General features: G+C 52.3%; 2 protein-coding genes and 1 non-coding gene across 5 annotated transcripts; all 3 read right to left on the bottom strand.

The window, feature by feature from the left end:
* Positions 1–1,463: 1,463 nt before the first annotated feature.
* LOC128338785 (lipocalin-like) lies at positions 1,464–6,428 on the bottom strand. 2 transcript variants are annotated; one of them, XM_053281720.1, is made up of 8 exons: positions 6,333–6,428; positions 5,967–6,125; positions 4,397–4,536; positions 3,889–3,965; positions 3,504–3,617; positions 2,484–2,585; positions 2,295–2,320; positions 1,464–1,639 (listed from the first exon to the last, which is right to left on the bottom strand). In XM_053281720.1, exons 1-7 carry the CDS (start codon positions 6,411–6,413, stop codon positions 2,295–2,297), a joined length of 699 nt encoding a protein of 232 aa, XP_053137695.1. In that variant the 5' UTR covers positions 6,414–6,428; the 3' UTR covers positions 1,464–1,639. The 2 variants fall into 2 exon arrangements, with proteins under 2 accessions (XP_053137695.1, XP_053137696.1); XM_053281721.1 differs by lacking the exon at positions 6,333–6,428 and having other exon boundaries at positions 5,967–6,200.
* A 4,584-nt stretch (positions 6,429–11,012) lies between these two features.
* On the bottom strand, positions 11,013–17,334 carry C8G (complement C8 gamma chain). 2 transcript variants are annotated; one of them, XM_053281809.1, is made up of 7 exons: positions 17,165–17,334; positions 14,899–15,047; positions 13,972–14,042; positions 13,445–13,546; positions 12,907–13,008; positions 11,460–11,498; positions 11,013–11,314 (listed from the first exon to the last, which is right to left on the bottom strand). In XM_053281809.1, exons 1-7 carry the CDS (start codon positions 17,300–17,302, stop codon positions 11,289–11,291), a joined length of 627 nt encoding a protein of 208 aa, XP_053137784.1. In that variant the 5' UTR covers positions 17,303–17,334; the 3' UTR covers positions 11,013–11,288. The 2 variants fall into 2 exon arrangements, with proteins under 2 accessions (XP_053137784.1, XP_053137783.1); XM_053281808.1 differs by having other exon boundaries at positions 11,013–11,134.
* TRNAA-GGC (transfer RNA alanine (anticodon GGC)) lies at positions 15,867–15,935 on the bottom strand. Its single transcript has one exon. It is a non-coding gene; the product is annotated as a tRNA-Ala (tRNA).
* Positions 17,335–17,709: the final 375 nt, after the last annotated feature.

The raw sequence follows: 17,709 nt of genomic DNA, 5'->3' as shown, positions 1-17,709 counted from the left end.
CTCCCTGAGGCCGGCATTTAGGCAGGGAGAACTCCGAGGAGTGCCGCTTCTCTTGTCCACGGCAGGGCCAGGGTGAGATAAGCTGCAGGGGTCGGGCTCAGGCGGCAGGAGGACACAGCAGCCTTGGCCAGGAAAGGAGCCCAGCGCCCTGCAGGGGCGTAGCTATAATTGAGCGAAAGGGTTCAAAGAACGCGGGCCGCCAGCTCCTGAGGGCCCTCCAGCTCCATCCCTCCCTATTTTCTTCATTGTCTCCCTCACTCTGGGGGGCCGCCCGAGAGAGGAATGAGCACGGGCCCCCTCTCCCCTAGCTACGCCCCTGGCGCCCTGGTTTTGTGGGGGGGAGGGAGGGAGGGAGGGAGAGTGGAACTGGGTTGGAAGAATAGCGGAAAGCTGGGGGGGCGGGAATCAGACAGGTAACCCATGGCAGTCTTGGGTGTGCCACACAAACGCAGGCTAATGGCTCTTCCCCAGATATTCATTCACAGAGGGGGGTTGCCTGCTGCACCTTTAGGAGTTACTGTACTCACTGGTCCTGCTGGGGGTGAGTAAGAGAGTCTCTCAGCTGGGAATAAGTCATTCGGCCCCGTGTCGGCACTGGGTGCAATCGATGGATCCTGTTCCCAAGACTTTGTCGTCAACGGAACAACGTTGGGGAGGAGAGCTGGTCTTGCGGTAGCGAGCATGAATGGCCCCCTTTGCTAAGCAGGGTCTGCCCTGGTTTGCATTTGGCTGGGTGACAACATGAGAGCGCTGGAAGATACTCCCCTTCGGGGATGGAGCTCCCTGGAAGAGCATCTGCTTTGCATGCAGAAGGTCCCAGGTTCAATCCTTGGTAGGGCTGGGAGAGAGACTCCTGCCTGAAACCTTGGAGAAGCCGCTGCCAGTCAGGGTAGACAGTCCTGAGCTAGGTGGACCAAGGGTCAGACTCAGTAGAAGGCGGCTTCCTGTGTTCCGATGGATGTATGGACGGTGTGGAAACTACCCACTCAGGAAGAAAGCTTTGCTTGCCAGAGGTTGTTCTCCCAGGATAACTGCTTCAGGGGTTGGGTATCTTTCAGACACTTCCCCTGGACAAAGACTTATCGGGAAAATAACACCCCCCAAAAGGGGTACCCAACTCGTCAGTGCTGACTCACTGTCTTGAACAGGTGTAGAAATTCGCGAGGTATTTTTCCTCCCAACAGAGATGTGGTAAGGGAGGATGGTGTACCGGTTGAATCTCTGCCTGCCACACAGTGTTAATGGTGTAGGCGAGAGGCTCTGTCAGGGAGAAAACCCAGTGCCTCCTCCAAGTTCAGGTTCAGGTTTAATAATAATAATAATAATAATATTTATATACACCTCAGGCCCTCTAAGACAGGAACTCCCCAAGGGCGTAACTGAATACGAATAGGACAAATATTTATATACCACTTTTCAACAAAGTCCCCAAAGCGGTTTACAGAAATAGAAACACCGTGGTCTTGTGTTACACCTTTTTATTGTTTATCAAAACAAGGGAGACTATGACACAGAAGGGATTTAGCTTGACACTGCGCAGTTCTTAACGGGAAAAGTTGCTACTTGGATTGCGGGGGAAATCCAGGACTGCCGGTGAGAATTTGGCTTCCTCTCTCGCGACGAAACCCGGATGGTCGGTCTGGCAGGGAGGGGGAGAAACACAGCCCTGAAGGCTTCTGGGCATTCTGCTCGAATCGGAAAGCATGCAAGCAAGCAAACCGGAGTGCAGGCTGTCCAAAGCGCCCGCCTTGGCTGAGCAGCATTCAAACCTTTTATAGAATCCATACGATGAGATGCCGCAGGGGTGACCACCAGCTTAGATGGCTTTTAAGAAGCATAAGACATGTCCGTGGAGGACAAGTCAGTTAGCAACTAGTCGTGATCACTGAATGGAACCTCCCTGTTCCAAAGCAGTCTACCCTGGATACCTGTTGCTGAGAAGCAGCACCAGGGGAAGGGGGTCTTGCCTTCCTCCAGAGGCCTGTTTGAGGGGTTCCTAGAGGCATTTGGACCACCCACTGTGGGAAACTGGAGACTGGACTAGACTGATCTTTCATCCCATCCGGCAGAAATCTCCTTATGCTTTAATGCAATACTTTCACGGCAACCAGGTACCAAAGGTGCTGCAGGCCCCATGAAAGAGCAGGGCGAAGAGCGTGATTTGCACCAGGGACCAACCTAACAGCGGGTTAAAATGACTCCTGGGCAGGCGAAGGGTGCCCTCTGAATTCCTGCCCTGCCCGTGAATAGCACAGGAGCCCTCGAACCCACAGAAGGATGGGTCAGCCACTCACCTACACCGTTTCTGCCATGCACAGATCTGTCGGAAGAGAAAAGACAAGGCGATGTCCGAGGGTCGGAGCGGGGTCCAAAGGCGTTTGGGCCGGCATGCAGGTCAGCTATGGAGGCTATGCCCCACAACACAGTTTGGGGAACGCTCCATCCCCAGCCAAGACAACCCCAGCCGACCAGATTGCTCTTACCAGTCCTGGGCAAGATGAGGATGTTCTCCTCGGTGAGTCCTTCTGCCAGCGCCAGCTGGGTGAACTTCTCCTGCAGCTCAGGCCGCGCCATCTTGTTTCGGCCTTCAACCAGAAAAAGCAGAATGCTGTCGGGCAGGGTGGAGGAAGAGAGGGGCGGACACCTCTCAACGGAGACAGAGAACTGGGGAAGCGGGAGAGGCCTGGGGAAACTGGCTGCGGCCCCAGGACAGACCCACAAGAGGGGGTATGTTTGTATCGTCGTGAATAAACCGATTCTCCCAAAACCCAAGCCCTCCACTCTCCTCGACCCTGCAAAGACGGCCTTGAACTTCTTGCTGCTCAGGGAAGGCCGAAGGCAGGCCTAAGCAGGTTTGCATTGGGATATGGTCCCTGGTGGGTGTAATTGGCTTGGGTTTCCATGCAAACCTGAGCCAACCTAAGATAGAGCCACCCCCACACCCTGGACCAGAAATGACACTTGTTTCTCCAGCAGCAGCCGTGCCGGCTTAGAGGGAGAGGACATCTCTCCTTCAGAAACTCAACACTGCAACCTTCTCTCTCAAACCTCCACCTCTCCCTCTGGGCAGTCATAGGGACCGAGGAAGCTGCCATATACTGAGTCAGACCCTTGCTCCATCTAGCTCTGTATTGTCTACCCAGACCGGCAGCGGCTTCTCCCAGGTTGCAGGCAGGACTCTCTCTCAGCCCGATCCTGGAGATGCCGCCAGGGAGGGAACTCGGAGCCTAGATACTCTTCCCAGAGCGGCCCCATCCCCTAAGGGGGAATCTCTTGCAGTGCTCACACTTCTAATTTCCCTTTCATGCAACCAGGGTGGACCCTGCTTAGCTAAGGGGACAAGTCATGCTTGCTACCCCAAGGCCAGCTCTTCTCTCCATCAGCTAGGAAAATAACACCATCTCCCCAGTCCTGTGTCCCCGAGGTGGACAGCACAGGAAGGGTGGAGCTATGGGGGAGAAGGGCTGACCCCTGGTAGTGGGCACAGGGAGGCAAGTACGTACTGTAGAGTGTCACCATGGTGAAGGTTTCCCCGCCTTTCGTCAGCTTGGCGTGCAGCAAGGCGTACTCGTCGTAGTTGGTTTCCACCACACGGATATTATGCTGGCTTCCTGAGCCTGCAAGGAGGGGAAGCGGACAAGGAGAGAGGAAAGAACCAGAGAGTACCCAGAATGTTGGGGGCAATATGCTAAATCATTGTAAACTGCTTAGAGAGCTCTGGCTATAAAGCGGTATATAAATGTAAGTGCTATTGCTATTGCTATTGCTAAATGGCCCAGACGCCTGTGGCTTCAAATACCCACCCGGTTAGGAGGGCCGTCCCCTCTGGAAACTGGGGGTGGCTGTGCATCATCTGGTTCAAGCAGGGGTTCTTGTACCGTCACTTACGTGGGCTGGTGAAGCTGAAGAGGCCAGGCTGCTCAGTTGGGACGAAGACACTCCTCCTCGTCTCGCACTGGTCATGCCTGGAGAGGAAGGCAGGGTCAGGGTTACACGGGGAGGCCAGGAGAACCCTCTCCGGACAGAAAGGTGGGGCTGGTTTCCCCACCTCTGGGAAGCTGAAGAGAGTTGCCCAGACCTCAGGCAGGCTGGGCACCCGAAGCTGGGGGCCTCGGAGGCCTGCTGGTGTGTTTATCAGGCAGCAGCCATCTAGGAAGGTGCTGAAAGGCATCATCTCAGACTGCGCGGGGGATAGCCATGGTCAACCCCTTCTGGATGCTACCAAAGACATCCACGGGGCTCTGTGGGCGCCAGGAGTCGACACCGACACTCGATGGCACAACTTTCCTTTCCTTTAGTCCACCACCTCTGGGAATGCCTCTTCCAGGGGGGCCAAGTCCCCTGCCCCGTTGCCCAGCGGCCCCGGCTAGCACCGTCCTCTCCGCGGCCCCCTTACTTGGGATAGGTGCTGGCGACGTCCAGGTTTCCGTCTTCCGTGGCCGTCACCACTGTGGTGCACATCTTCATCACGGACTTCTTCTCCTTGAACCACCGGGAGTTGGAGGCGATGCCGATGCTGTACCATCGCCCTGTGAACTGAGGACACCAGCCCGCCCGTTAGAGAAGGGAGAGCCGGGGGGCCAAGGGTCAGGGAGTCCCACAACCTACAGAAGCGGGCAGTGACTCGGTGGCTCCCGAACCCTTCCCATGCCAGGGTACCACCCTTCTCTTTCTCTCCGTCACCATCCTTAGCGTCCACCCCATGCAGCATGGACCCTCCTCCTCCTTTTTCATTAAAATATACACTTTATGAAACACCTTAGCTCACCAATCTGGAGTAACGTAGAGTTAAAAACACAGGAAAAATAGTCAGAACCCAGGAAACGATCTTCTACTATCTCTCTAGCCTTGTCTGCTTTTTTCCTCAAGATTTGCCTCCAACTCCACCCTCACATCCAAGTTCTGCCAATTTAATTGGCGGATTAAGTGGCCCAAACCGAACTGATTCATGGACAAAGAGGTACAGACAAAAGCCACAGACCAAGCTATTTTTTCAAAAGGTTGTCCTCATTTGAACACAAAGGTCCAGAATTCTTTCCTGCATTTTAAGGCTATGCTTAGGGAGCGTAGCTAGGAAACTGGCATTCTACCTTTCAAATAGACTGTCTGGAGGAAACACACCACCAGCATGACTTATGGGTAGGATCCATGCCAACAACTGGTACAGAGGATGAACAAAGTCTCTCTCCAATCACCTTGTCTGGGCATTGGTGAGATGGCTGAATTCTCTCCATCTTCCTAATAAACAGGACTAAACTCAGTACATTTTCTGTGCCAGAGCTCCACTCTGGGACACTCTTATAGAGAGGATGAATGAACGAAAGATTTGCAGTTCTGCTCATAGGAATGTAGACAACTGCCATATACTGAGTCAGACCCTTGGTCCATCCAGCTCAGCATTGTCTGCTCTGGCTGGCAGCCGCTCTCCAAGTCTGCAAGCAGGAGTCTTTCCCAGCCCTACCTGGAGACGCTGCCAGGGATTGAACCTGGGACCTTCTCCATTCCAGTGCGTAGATGTTCTTCCACTGAGCTGCAGCCCCATCCCCTAAGGGGAATATCTTACAGCGCTCACCTGGGGAGTCACCCATCCAAATGCAAACCAGGGTAGACCCTGCTTAGCAAAGGGGACAAATCACATTCGATACTGCAAGATCAGCTCTCCTCCTCCCTCTCTTCCTGCGCATGCAAAACAAAGTGTCTTCTGCACTTTGCAAAACCTTCAATGGGAGTGGCCCAGGCACTCAGGTTTAGCAAAGCTGATCAGAACTAGCTACCGAGGTCTTGCAAAGGGCTCTTTTTTCACCAGCAGATTCTGCAAGGGTTCTCCAGGACTAGGCCAGGAAGAGGTACGCTTACTAGACACAAGCAGAATATCTTGCAAACCGTGAAACTCTGTTTCCTTGCCAAAGCCCCTGAACTCAGGACAGAGGGACAACGGAGCACAGCACCGCCCCGCCTGGGGTTACCTGATCTTGCTGGAAGTCAGGCTGAACTGGCACCTCAGCCTGTGCCTGGAGCAGGCAGAAGACGGCCAGAACACTGAAGATCTGGGCCCGCATCCTTGATGTCCGTCCCTGTCCGCAGCTGCCGGCCCCTTCGTGCTGAGCCTGTCCGAAAGGGAATGACTACAAGCAGAAACCCAGGTCGCCTGGCTGCTATTTATTGGCCGGCCTAGCAATAGCCCAGGGTGGGACCACGCCAGCGAACGCCTGCCCCCTCTCTCCCCCCACTAAGCTGGGTTATGCAAGGATCGAAGCGGAAAAAGGGGGGAAAGGGACAGCCGCAGCCAAAAGGCCCCCTTCTCTCCCAAATAACAACTCCCCGCTGCTGACCTGGGGCTGTGAAATGTTTGGAATCCTGCAAACCAAACACGGGTTTCCAGCCAGCTGCCTGGACGGCCAGGATCCCTGCATGGAAAAGGCCAGGGGCTAAGGAGGAGAGAAACAAGGCTGCTGGCTCTCCAGGAAAACGCCCCCCCCCCCCCCCCGTCCAGCTGTACAAAGATCAGCAGGGGGCCCTTCCACACTTTGAGCAAACGAGGGCAGGTCAGTTTGGGGGGAGGAGATGCCAGACTCCTTGGACCTTTGGCCTGGCTCGGCAGGGCAACACTTACATCCCCGTTGGGTCCACACCTGCTGGCAGCATTCAGCCACTTTCTTGCAGGAAGAAATGCAGGACGCAGGCTTGGCAAAGACAAATTCAGCACTGACTGGACCTGAAAACAAAAGAATCACTGGCAAGGTTAGGCCAGTTACCTTGCTGGAAGACACACACACACACCCCGTTATTTGGCTGATACCCCAAGGTAGACTGCCTTTGTACATGGAGGCTCCGCTTAGCTATCAGGGTTAACACTATCAGAACATCAAGAGAGCCCTGGCTGGCACAGACCCATCTAGTCCAGCATCCCGTTTCCCACAGTGGCCCACACAATGCTCCAACGGAAAGCCCACAAGCAGGGCAGGCCAAAGGCCATGTTTCTTCCCCTGCTGTTGCTGCTTCACAGAGTGAACAGGATCCAAATCCAGTAGACTGCTCCTGAATATGCAGGTTCTGTATAGCCATCCTGACTACAGGCCACTGGCAAATCTTTCCTCCTCCCCAAATATGACGCTTCCCCTTTGAAAACCATCTCTGCCCCATGGTTTTTTCAATAAACCTATTTAATGGAAATGGATTTCTTGGGGAGAGACGTTAAGCATCGATTCGGTAGCTTTGAAAGGGGATGGGCCAACTCTATGGAGGAGAGAGGTCTGGATTCTTTTAATACATTTATTTCTTTATGTGTTCCTGACACACTGTTGGACAAACAGTGATAAACATGCCATCGTAGCTGGTTTTAAAAGTTGGTTTGCAGCTTAGCTATTCCTGGAAGCTTATCACACGCAGCTTTTGAAGCCCTTTAACTCGCATCTCCTCCGGAATGGAGGGGGTGCGTTCACATATCGGCCAGATTTACCCCCGCAGTTCCTGCAAGTTATCGGGGAGCAGTTCACACACAATTCAGGTTTTTCACTGCACGTTAGAGTGTAGCCCAATTTATATCCTGGGTAAAAAAAAACCCTCACTTTTTGCATAGGTTTTTTGGGACAACTTCGAGTTTGCAGTAAAGCCTCCCAATAAACTCAAGGTAAAGCTTGCAGTGCGTAAATGTCCCAGGAGGTTTTATTGCCCTGGTATTTCCCCCCCAGTATTTGTCAGCGTCTCAAGCCCTCAACATCTCCAGGCTTGCTTTTCAGCTGTTCCAGGAGAGTTGGCAACCCTCCTGTAAACAGGGAGGTCTCCTGACAGAGATGCTGATAGTCAGAGATTAGCTTTGTGGCAAACAATCGGACCCAAACAGAAAGAATCATTTGTTCACTGCAAGCCTTGTTTGGAAAGGTGACCTTTGCCTGGCGGAGGGAAAGGGACAGACCGCCAACGTCACAAAACAAGCTTCAGAAAAGCTCCAAGCCGGGTATCTTTAACCATGATGTGGCAGGCAGAAATCCAACCAGGGCAGCTCCCTCCACTCTCTGCTGTGCTATGAAAGTGCCTGCCACCATAACCATCGGCTTGTTAGGAGCTTCAGGATTCTGGGTCATTTCCTTAAAGGCAAGAAACAGCTGGGAGAGTGGAAACTTTCCCTCACACCTACAGAGATTTGACTCCCCGCTGCCCAAAGGTGATGGCAGGAATTTCCTCCCCGCTGGCCAGAGATGAAGTTTTCCAGGCGTGGAGCTACCACTGAATGGAGAATGGAGCTGCAAGTGGAGGAGGAGGAGATCATCAGCAACCACAACCTGGGCCCCCTCTTCGTTCTTATGTCCCAGAACCCCCTCCATCCTGGCTACGCCCCTGGCAGTTTCCACTGCTATAAAGGAGTCAGATGATGAAGGGAGGGAAAGCTTGCCACATTTCAGGGGTCATGGATCCTCGGGGCTTGGAACTGAAATTCCTCCGGCATGCAAAGAGCATCTCAGGGCCCCCTCACCCCCGAGCAAGAGAGAGAGATTTCATAGTTTCTCCAAGGAGAAATGGGCAACGGGTTTCAGCTGCCAAGGCCTGCAGATCTCCAGCGATGCTTTCAAGAGTCACTTGGAGACGGGGGCCAAATGCTGGAGACCCCAGGCCGGTCCTGGGGTGTTGGCAACCCAGCTGCACTTGCCACACCTCCGCCATTTCCCTCTCCATGGTGCATTTACGTCCGGAGAGCCTTGGCTCAGCTAGGCTTGCGTAAGCGGTTGCCTCCCAGCAGGAGCTGCTCCTTAATGCCCACCCCCCACCCCCCCGACATGCCAAACCCGCCTGCACCCCCGCAAAGGGGGGGGGAAGCATTCCTCAGAACGGCAATCGCTCCTACTCAGCGCTGCCAAAATTAGTTTTATGTAAGAGTTCCTGTGCGTGTGAGGAGACTGTTTTGCTTTTCGCTTCTCTCTCCGCCCGCCACAGCTGATTTGCAGGGGAGAGCCAGAGGGCAGCTTCCACAGCGCCGGCTGCAGGGTGGTCAGGGGCCATGTGGGGCCACCCGATTCCTGGGGGAGCTGATTTTTCTCGCAGGCCCTCGGTCAGCACAACCGGGGCACAAAACAGAGGGTGTTGCTAGAAGCAGCCCACGGGGCTTCACGGGTAAGCACCACGTGCCAACGGTTTGAGAGAAGCATCGACCAAGCAGGCACGGCTTCTGTCACCAGCTCTCTCCGGGGATGGCTTCCTCGGCAGCACCGGCCAGAAAGCACCTTCTCAGCAAAAGCCGGGGCGTTCCAGAGCATTCCAGCCCGCAGCGAAGTGGTCAGGGAAGCTCGTGATGCCGCGGACGCTGCTGAGAGCAGATGCAGGACCCATCTGGCCCCCTGGACGTTGCTCTCCCTCCTGCACAGACCCCCAAAACAAAGGCTACATATTCTTAAATGGGCAGGGAGGCGGGAAAGGAAGGCCCACGTTCTCTCGTGGCGACCGGCTGCTTGCCTGGGCTGGAGAGTGTCTGCTTGTGGCCGGGATTCTTGCAAAGGACGCTGGTCTTTGTCCTGATCACAAGAACATAAGCCCAAGGCCTATCCAGTCTCCGCTGAGCAAAGCCTTCTCCACAAGGTATCTTCGGAACTGTGTTGCACATTAGGATTTAGGAACTTGTGTTGCCTTTGCCCCTGCTAACTGAGCAAAGAGGCACTTTTTAAAAGTGGCGATCCTCTTTGTTGAGCAGGGGGGAGAGCAACTGGCCCTATCCGTCCCCAGCACAGCATCCCTCCAGGGGCCGCCACTGGTGTCTGCCTTATGGTTCTTTTTTAGATGGTGAGCCCTTTGGGGACAGGGAGCCATCTTATTTATTAACCTACATCTATGTAAACCACTTTGGGAGCTTGGGTTGAAAAGCAGTATATAAATATTCCTCGTCTTCGTAACCGTCGTTGCTGTGCTCAGGTGACCATCCACGTGGGTCTTCACAAGCTGGGCCTCAGGACCAAAGCACCAATCCTGCTCCCAAACAGGGCTGTGCTATTGGCTTAAGGCCAAAAAAAACACAAAAAAACCCATGATCCACCTGATTAACAGCAGTGAAAGCATCTGGCAGGGGCCCTCCTATGATCTGTACACTCATGGGACATGCCGAACAGACCGTGTGAACAGGGCGTTCTTGGTGCAAAAGGGATGATGGACTATAAAGGAGCCAGATCTGTCTCCCAACAAGCAAGCCCCCTTCTCTCCCTCACAGGGGCCTGGAGTCCTGTCCGGGATTTAAGAGCAATCGTGTTTGTTGTTTTAGATAAAGCTGGAGGAAGAGGAGATAATTGCCCTATAAGACGTCAAGAGCAGTCCACGGTGTGCCTTGCCAGCTGACACTTCTGCGTGGCAGGAGGAACAGAAAAATGGATTGGAAGCCGTCTTGGAGCTTTTAATGGCTTATCGGGACTAAATTGGGGGCGGGGGGTTTACAGAAATAGCTTCAGACTGAGTTGGTTGGTAACCCTAAAGGAGGATGGGGATGGTGAGAAGGATCCTCTGCACCTTTTGATTTTATTCTTGTCGCAGTCAGTTCCACTGTCACCAAAATCCCGAAACAGCATCATAGCTCACTAAGAAAATGGGCTGCTTCACACGATCGTTGGAATCTAGGCTTAATGTGAGTCGCAAACATGATTTTGGCCTGAGATGAATTTGAGATTCCCTCCTTGGCCTGGGGTACACACAATCAGGCTAATGTCAGTAGCCCACATTAAACCTAGATTCCAACAATTGTGTGAACCTGGCTGAGTTGTCCTGCAAATATAGTTTGCCTGATAATAGCACAGCAATCCTCAAGTTGATTAACCAGCAACCGTCCTTCAGTCATTTGCAGGTGAATTTGCACTTTACAGCACAGCTCAGGACTTTCATGGAGCTGTGTTCCTGCAAGCTCAGCTCCCAGATCTTTAGGAACCCTTGCAGGACCTGAGCTGGGAGTGCTTTGCAAGACAGTACTTGCTTTTCAAATGAAGTCCAGTTCTGCTAAAATTCCGCATCTAAAGCGGAGGTCTACAGACTTAACTCCAGCGTGCCATCTTAAAACATTAGAATGGTTTTTAATACACAGTTGTGCAAATGTTAAAATATCGGACCTGATTTTCTTAGAATCACTTGAATTGTGGCTCAGGATGTTGAGATCAGGAGATCAGACCTGCAGAGGGGAAGGAAGGGGAGGATTCTGTCTTCTTGAGAACTTTCAAAGAAGCTGTCAAAGGTGGGTGTGCAGCTCAGCGTTATCCACACCAGGGTGTGGCCGGATCAGACACAAACCGGCTTCTTCTGTGTGGCCCACTGTCTCTTGGGCTTCATGGGACTCTCTCATACTTGGTCTCTGGAAAGCAAGAAGGAGGACTCGGCTGGAGGAAGGAATCTGCCACCCATTCCTAAGGACCCTTGCAGAATATGTGCATGGCCCTGTTTATGAGCGGCGGGAGCGGCGGGAGGGAGAGACGAGTCCCCTAACGTTGACAACTCACCATCAAGGATGTGGAACTGGTCAGCCACATCACAGAACCCTGCCCAGGAAACACCAAGGAAGACATTAGAAGCTCCAGAGAAAAGTAACATTATTGGGTGCTTAGCCTTCAAGCAGGCAGCCGCAAGACAGAATGCAACCAACTCACAACATAAGCCCCAGAGATTGGATTTCTTTTTCACAGGTGCAAGCAGTCAACTCTGCACAACAGTCACACCCTCAGACCTGGAAGCCCTTGCAGAGCTGGCTGCATGTGCTTTTCCAGTGGTTAGGCACTCTGCACATGCTCAGGGGGCGGGGTCATGAATGCTGCTTTGAACGACCCACGGCATGGAAAGCCACCTCCAGGGTCTTTTACACACAGCAGGCTTGACCGTGAGTTTACTGGGAGGCTTTACTGCGAACTCAAAGTTGTCCCAAAACACTGACGCAAGCAGTGGATTTATTTACCGCGGATATATATCAGGCTAGACTCTAATGTGCTGTGAAAAATCCGAATTGTGTGTGAACTGTTCCCTGGTAACTCACAGGGACTTGGGGGTAAATCTGGCCGATATCTGACGGTACCCCTTCCATTCCAGAGGAGATGCGAGTAAAAGGGCTTTAAAAGCCCCGTGTGAAAAAATTCCTGGGCTAAATTGGGGGGGATTAAACACTGTATTGCTTGTTACACTTGCTGTTGAAAAATGGCGATGAGACCCCAGGTTCCGCTTCTGATCCTATGGGGTGCAATTTGGGGGGTGGCTGTATTTAATTATGCTTCTCTGGATACTTCTAGTATGAAGAGGATTTAAAAACAGAAGAATCTACCTTACTCAGAGCCATACATTTGGTTCAACTAACCAAGTATAACCTTCTCTGACTGGCAGCATTCTCCAAGGTCCTGGGCAGAAAGAGTCTTCTGCCCCATCCTCGGCTTCCCGATACCCTTTGAACGGGAGAGATCCTGGGGACCGAACCAGGGCAACTTCCAGATTACCTGCTACAACCCTATCACTACATGTCCTCCAAGTGTGCTACCATACTGCCTGTGCTTTGACACCACAGGCCCTGCGCTGTCGGGAAGATGCCGTTCACATTTCCGATGCCTTGTTTCGGGTTTTATTGCTGCATGATAGTCCTATAACATCGCATGTGCGTTGCAAAAAAACCAAACCTGTATTTTCCCATTGTAGGAGTTTTGCGCAAGCTAGAAAAGTCGACTCCCCCTGCTGGTGGCTTTGCACAACAAACAGCTTCAACCCTTTGTTCTATTTATTTATCATATTTACATTTTGAATGCGATCTGCCCAGCCAACGCTTTTTGCCGCTATAGTAGTGGGTAATCTGGAGAGCACCTTGGGAAGCTTCTTGCAAGCAAAAGGTGTGCCTCCCAGGTAGATGTCTGTTCCCACCTTGAAAACCCACCAGCTGTGACTATGGGGGCCATGGGGCAGTCCGCAACTCACCATAGGTGGGGAAATAGTAGGTGAGGTCCTCGTTGAAGCCCACAGCAACCACCCGTTCCTCAAATTTAGTCACCATGGCGTCGCTGACACGGATGTTCCGTCCTGTAGGGAGTTCAAATAAAGATATGTTAAGAGGGGCTCTCAGACTTCGGTTCCGAGATGTCATTGGGTCACAATTCCCATCATACCCTGCCCCATTGTGGCAGGGAGTGATGGGGGTGTAGTCCAATCGCATCTCAGAACCCACGTCTGAGAACCCCTGGGTTGAAACATCAGAAGGGCTATGGGATCAGAACAAAGGCCCGCCTCTGGGAAGCCCACAATCAAGGGAGGAAGGCAACAGCCCTCTCCACATCAAGGTAGACTACCTCTGAACACAGAGGTTCCACTTAGCTGCCTGACTAACGGCCACCGATAGACCCATCCTTTGTGAATTTGTCACCAAAGCTAGCCATAGCTTGCGGTAGTGAGTCCCATCAATTCACTGTGTGCTTAGGCGCCTTGAGAGAGGCATAGACCGGTTCCAAGGAGTTCCCACCGTAAAGCTTCGCCGTGATCTTCCGCGCCTTCTGGTAATACACGATGGCATAGCTACTGTAATCCGTCTCCCCTACCACCACGTCCACGGGGCTCCCACGACCTGGGAGAGACAAAAAAGAACCAGGTGACGGAATTCCATCCCTGCACTCCAGCAAGAACCACCAGGATGCCTCCTGTTGATGGACAGAGCCTCTCCGCCTTTAACAGCCGCAGCAGAGGCAGAGACCCAACAGGTGAAGCTCTCCCCGGCATGGGGGCGGAGAGAGCTGTGGGAGTAGCCCTGTCTGCATTCAGCTCAGCAAAAGTTCCCTTGTTAACCACAGGGAAATCCAGGGTTTATTCAAGGATAAAAATAGGGGGGAGAATTATACGGAGCCCTGAGCTTCCTGGAGGAAAGTGGAGGAGGAATCCAACCAATACATTGCTGAGTCTGCTTGGAGGACATCGCACAAAAGCGAAGAATGGTGGTTGGGAGGGCAGCGTGATGGGGATGCTCGGGCCCTTCTCTGGTCTCTGCAGACGCACCTTTCAAGAGGTACCTGCCCGGGGTCTTGGTGGCGTGGTAGAACTGCTTAATGTTCCAACAGATGCCATCCCTGCGGAGACGTCGGAGAAAAACAAACAGATCCCAAATGGGTATTTGATCCCAGCCAGGCTCATCTTGAAGTTATCATGCCCCAAACTAGGAGCAGCCAGAGCTGAAAGGTAAATTCCTTCCACAAAAAGATAAGCAGCAGGTCATATGCATCATGCCTGCTGTGTGAAATAGTGCTGTCTTTGGGTAGTGGGCTCAGGACCGAAGGAAACAGGGAGCGACACTGAAATTCTGCTGAGAGCCAGACCATTGGTCCTTCTAGCTCAATATTGCCTACTCTGGCTGGTAGCCCTTCTCCAGAATTTCAAACAGGGAAAGATCATTCCTGGCCCTACCTGGAGATGCTGCCAGGGACTGAACCCGGGACATTCTGCATGGGCTCTACCACAGTGCCCACCCTCAATGAAAGCTGCCATCTACTGAGTCAGACCCTTGTTTCATCATGCTCAGTATTGACTACTCTGACTGGCAGCAGCTCTCCAGAGTTTCAGGCAGGAGTCTTTCCCAACCCTACCTAGGGACTATGCCTGGGACTGAACTCAGGGTTTTCTGCATGCTATGACTGAGCTACAGCCAGCTCATAACTTCACATCTCATCATCTAATTGATATATGGGACTCACTGCCACAGGATGCAGCAGTGACCACTGGTTTGGGTTTTATTTTTTTTTTATTTTTAATGCGCTAGATACCTTCATGGAGGAGCAGGGACCTAATCAATGGATAACTGAGAGCTAATGGAGCCTCCATGTTCAAAGGCAGTACAGCTGAAAACTGGTTGCCCCAAAGGCCAGCATATCTATCCACACACACCCACAGGTAAGCGCCATCCAAGCACAACTGCGCACAGCCACTCACATGGGGCGGGAAGTGCCGATCAGCAAGGATTTCGAAGGGGTTGTGCCTGCCACAGACACCACTACGTTTGTGGCTTCAAGTTGGTGGCTGTTCTCACTCAGATAGCTGCATCTGGAAGCCACCCCGACCAGGAACCATTTGCCTGCAAACTGGAGGAGAAGAGACATTAGGCTCTGGACAACATGTCATGAAAACATCTAGGGTGCTGGTTTCTCCAGAATCAGTCCATCAGGGAGGAGAGCTGGTCTTGTGGGAGCAAGCATGAATAGTCCCCTTTGCTAAGCAGGGTCCACCCTGGTTTGCATTTGAATGGGAGACTCCATGTGTGAGCGCTGGAAGATATTCCCCTCGGGGGATGGAGCCGCTCTGGGAAGAGCATCTAGGTTCCAAATCCCCTCCCTGGCAGCATCTCCAAGAGAGGGCTGAGAGAGACTCCTGCCTGCAACCTTGGAGAAGCCGCTGCCAGTCTGTGAAGACAATACTGAGCTGGAGGGCCCTGTATTGGCATCTTGCCCTGTATAGGCTACTCTGACTGGCAGCGGTTGTGTCCAGAATATCAGAAAGGGGTCTTTCTCAGCTCTACATGGAGATGCGGTCAGGGACTGAAACTGGGACCTTCTGCATGCAAAGCAGATGCTATGCTACTGAGTTATACAGGCTCATGCTGAGCATAGGAAGCTGCTGTCTACTGAGTCCGACCCTTGGTCCATCTAGCTCAGGATGGTCTACGCGGACTGGCAGCAGCTTGCCGGGGTTTCGGTCTTTCCCAGCCCTGGAGATGCTATTGAACCTGGGACTTTCTACATTCCAAGCCGGGCCTCTAGCACTGGGCTTTAGGCCCTTATTCACCTATCAAGCTGCGCCTTATACCGAGTCCGATGCTTGGTCCATCTAGCTCAATATTGTCTACCCTGACTGGCGGTATCCTTCCAGGGCTTCAAACAAGGATCTCTCCCAGCGCTGCCTGGAGATGCTGGCAGGGATTGAACCTGGGACCTTCTGCATGCCAAGCAGAGGCTCTACCACTGAGCTACGGCTCAGCATAGATAATCTCCCATCCAAATGCAAACCAAGGCAGGCACTTCTTAGCACAGGGGACAATTCATGCTCGCTACCACAAGACCAGCTCTTCTCTAACTGGGGGTGACAGACCATCCACCAGCCCCCCACTGTACTGGGCCAAACAGGAAAACCACCTTTTATCAGGTCGGCAGCATCAAAACTCCCAGAAAAAGAGTACATTTTCTGCCAGTCACAGCCAGAATTCTGTGTCTCTCCAAATCATACAGAAGATCTGAAGTGTCCGTTGGGGTTTTTCAAACATTGAATTTTTGAATTTGTAAGGAACATCTCAGCCTTTTGAAACTAGGACCTGGGCGTTTTTCACCCAGGGGGGGTTTACCACAAGGCTTTACTGAGAGTTCGAAGTTGTCCAAAAAAACCCCCGATGCAAATAGTGGATTTTTTAACCCTGAATATAAATTGGGCTACCCTCCAATGTGCAGTGAAAAACCCAAATTATGTGCAAAGTGCTCCCCGATAGCTTGCAGGGACTTCAGGGTAAATCTGGCCGATATGTGAACACACCCCCTCCATTCAAGAGGAGACGCAAATGAAAAGCCGGGTGTGAAAAATGCCCAAGAGTTTTTGTAAAAGCTGTGATGCTGAGCAAGCTTCCTTACAATGCACACAGTCTGAAGTTTAAAATAAAAATAGAGAGAGAGAGAGAGAGAGAGAGAAGGGCGGGAGTGAAGGTTTTTGGCTTCTCCACCTGCCCCTGTGGAAGCTTCATCAAGAACTGCAGCCTGCATTGAGGTCTCCTTTGTCAGGGAATTTCCTGCCAAGCCCAAGATGCTGATAAGGAGCAGGTGAGGCATCAGGCTGTAACAAACACCACACTGTGAGAGGAACAATGGTGATAGGTTCACAGCGCAGGTTGCCTCCCAAATGACTCCGGGCATATTTTGCAGATATCTTCCAGAACCTTCCGCTCCGCAGAACATGCCAGGAAGAGTGACAGGGATATAAAAACAGGAGCTGTTAATCACGAGCAAAGCACCCTTTCGAATTGGATCCGGGAACACGGAATTATGCGCTATCCACTCCCCTGCTACAGTGCTTTTGAACATTCTATGACATCACAGCAGCCCAGCCAATGGCAGGGAGAACATGCCTCACATATTAATTTATCTATATGACTCAAATGGTGGGTGGGTGTATATTTAAAAAACCACACACGCCTAGCCACCCCCTCCTGTCTTTGCACCTGGTTGGGATCAAAGTTTGCCTGGATGCTGATCTTGTCGATTGGATTCTCTGCTGGGGGTCTCATCCAGCGTCGTTGGGCACAGGAGGGCGACGCCAGCAGCAGAGCGGAGAGGAAGAGGAAGGTGGCGGGCCCCATGGTCTGATTGCAGTGGCTCAGCAAGCAGGCGGGCGCTTGTGGGCAGGATGGGGAGGGCAGCCTGGTAGGTCAATAACCAGCCCCACAACTCTTCCCGGAAGGGATCAGAGGTCAGGTTTACCCAGCGGGAGCAAATTCCCAACAGCTTTAGCGTCACAACCTCCAAGCTACGCACCCCATTTTGCTCCCCAGATCACAGGAGGGAAAAGAGAAAGAGAAACAAGCAACATGTTATTATTTACTTATTTTAAACCGATGGGGTGTGTGTATATAAAGATTTTTAAACATTTTAATCTACTTTAAAACAAAACAAAACAAAACAAAAACCACACACACAATAAGGTCTGCACAGAGACAGACAATTGTCAGGACCAGCCAAGAACATAAACTCAAGATTTCAGACGGCC

The sequence above is a fragment of the Hemicordylus capensis genome, chromosome 17, assembly GCF_027244095.1.
Source record: "Hemicordylus capensis ecotype Gifberg chromosome 17, rHemCap1.1.pri, whole genome shotgun sequence".
Classification (NCBI taxonomy): domain Eukaryota; kingdom Metazoa; phylum Chordata; class Lepidosauria; order Squamata; family Cordylidae; genus Hemicordylus; species Hemicordylus capensis.
Note: the sequence above shows the minus strand (reverse complement) of the source record. Positions and strands in the feature narration are given on the sequence as shown.

Coding starts and splice junctions, on each gene's coding strand:
- C8G (XM_053281809.1), bottom strand. CDS start 17,302: ATGGGGCCCGCCACCTTCCTCTTCCTCTCCGCTCTGCTGCTGGCGTCG. Junction 14,043..14,898: donor ATCGGCACTTCCCGCCCCAT/GTGAGTGGCTGT, acceptor ACGTCTCCGCAG/GGATGGCATCTGTTGGAACA. Junction 13,547..13,971: donor GGGCAGGTACCTCTTGAAAG/GTGCGTCTGCAG, acceptor TGTCTCTCCCAG/GTCGTGGGAGCCCCGTGGAC.
- LOC128338785 (XM_053281720.1), bottom strand. CDS start 6,413: ATGCAGGGATCCTGGCCGTCCAGGCAGCTGGCTGGAAACCCGTGTTTG. Junction 3,966..4,396: donor GTCGCCAGCACCTATCCCAA/GTAAGGGGGCCG, acceptor CTTCCTCTCCAG/GCATGACCAGTGCGAGACGA. Junction 2,321..2,483: donor CCTCATCTTGCCCAGGACTG/GTAAGAGCAATC, acceptor CTCTTCCGACAG/ATCTGTGCATGGCAGAAACG.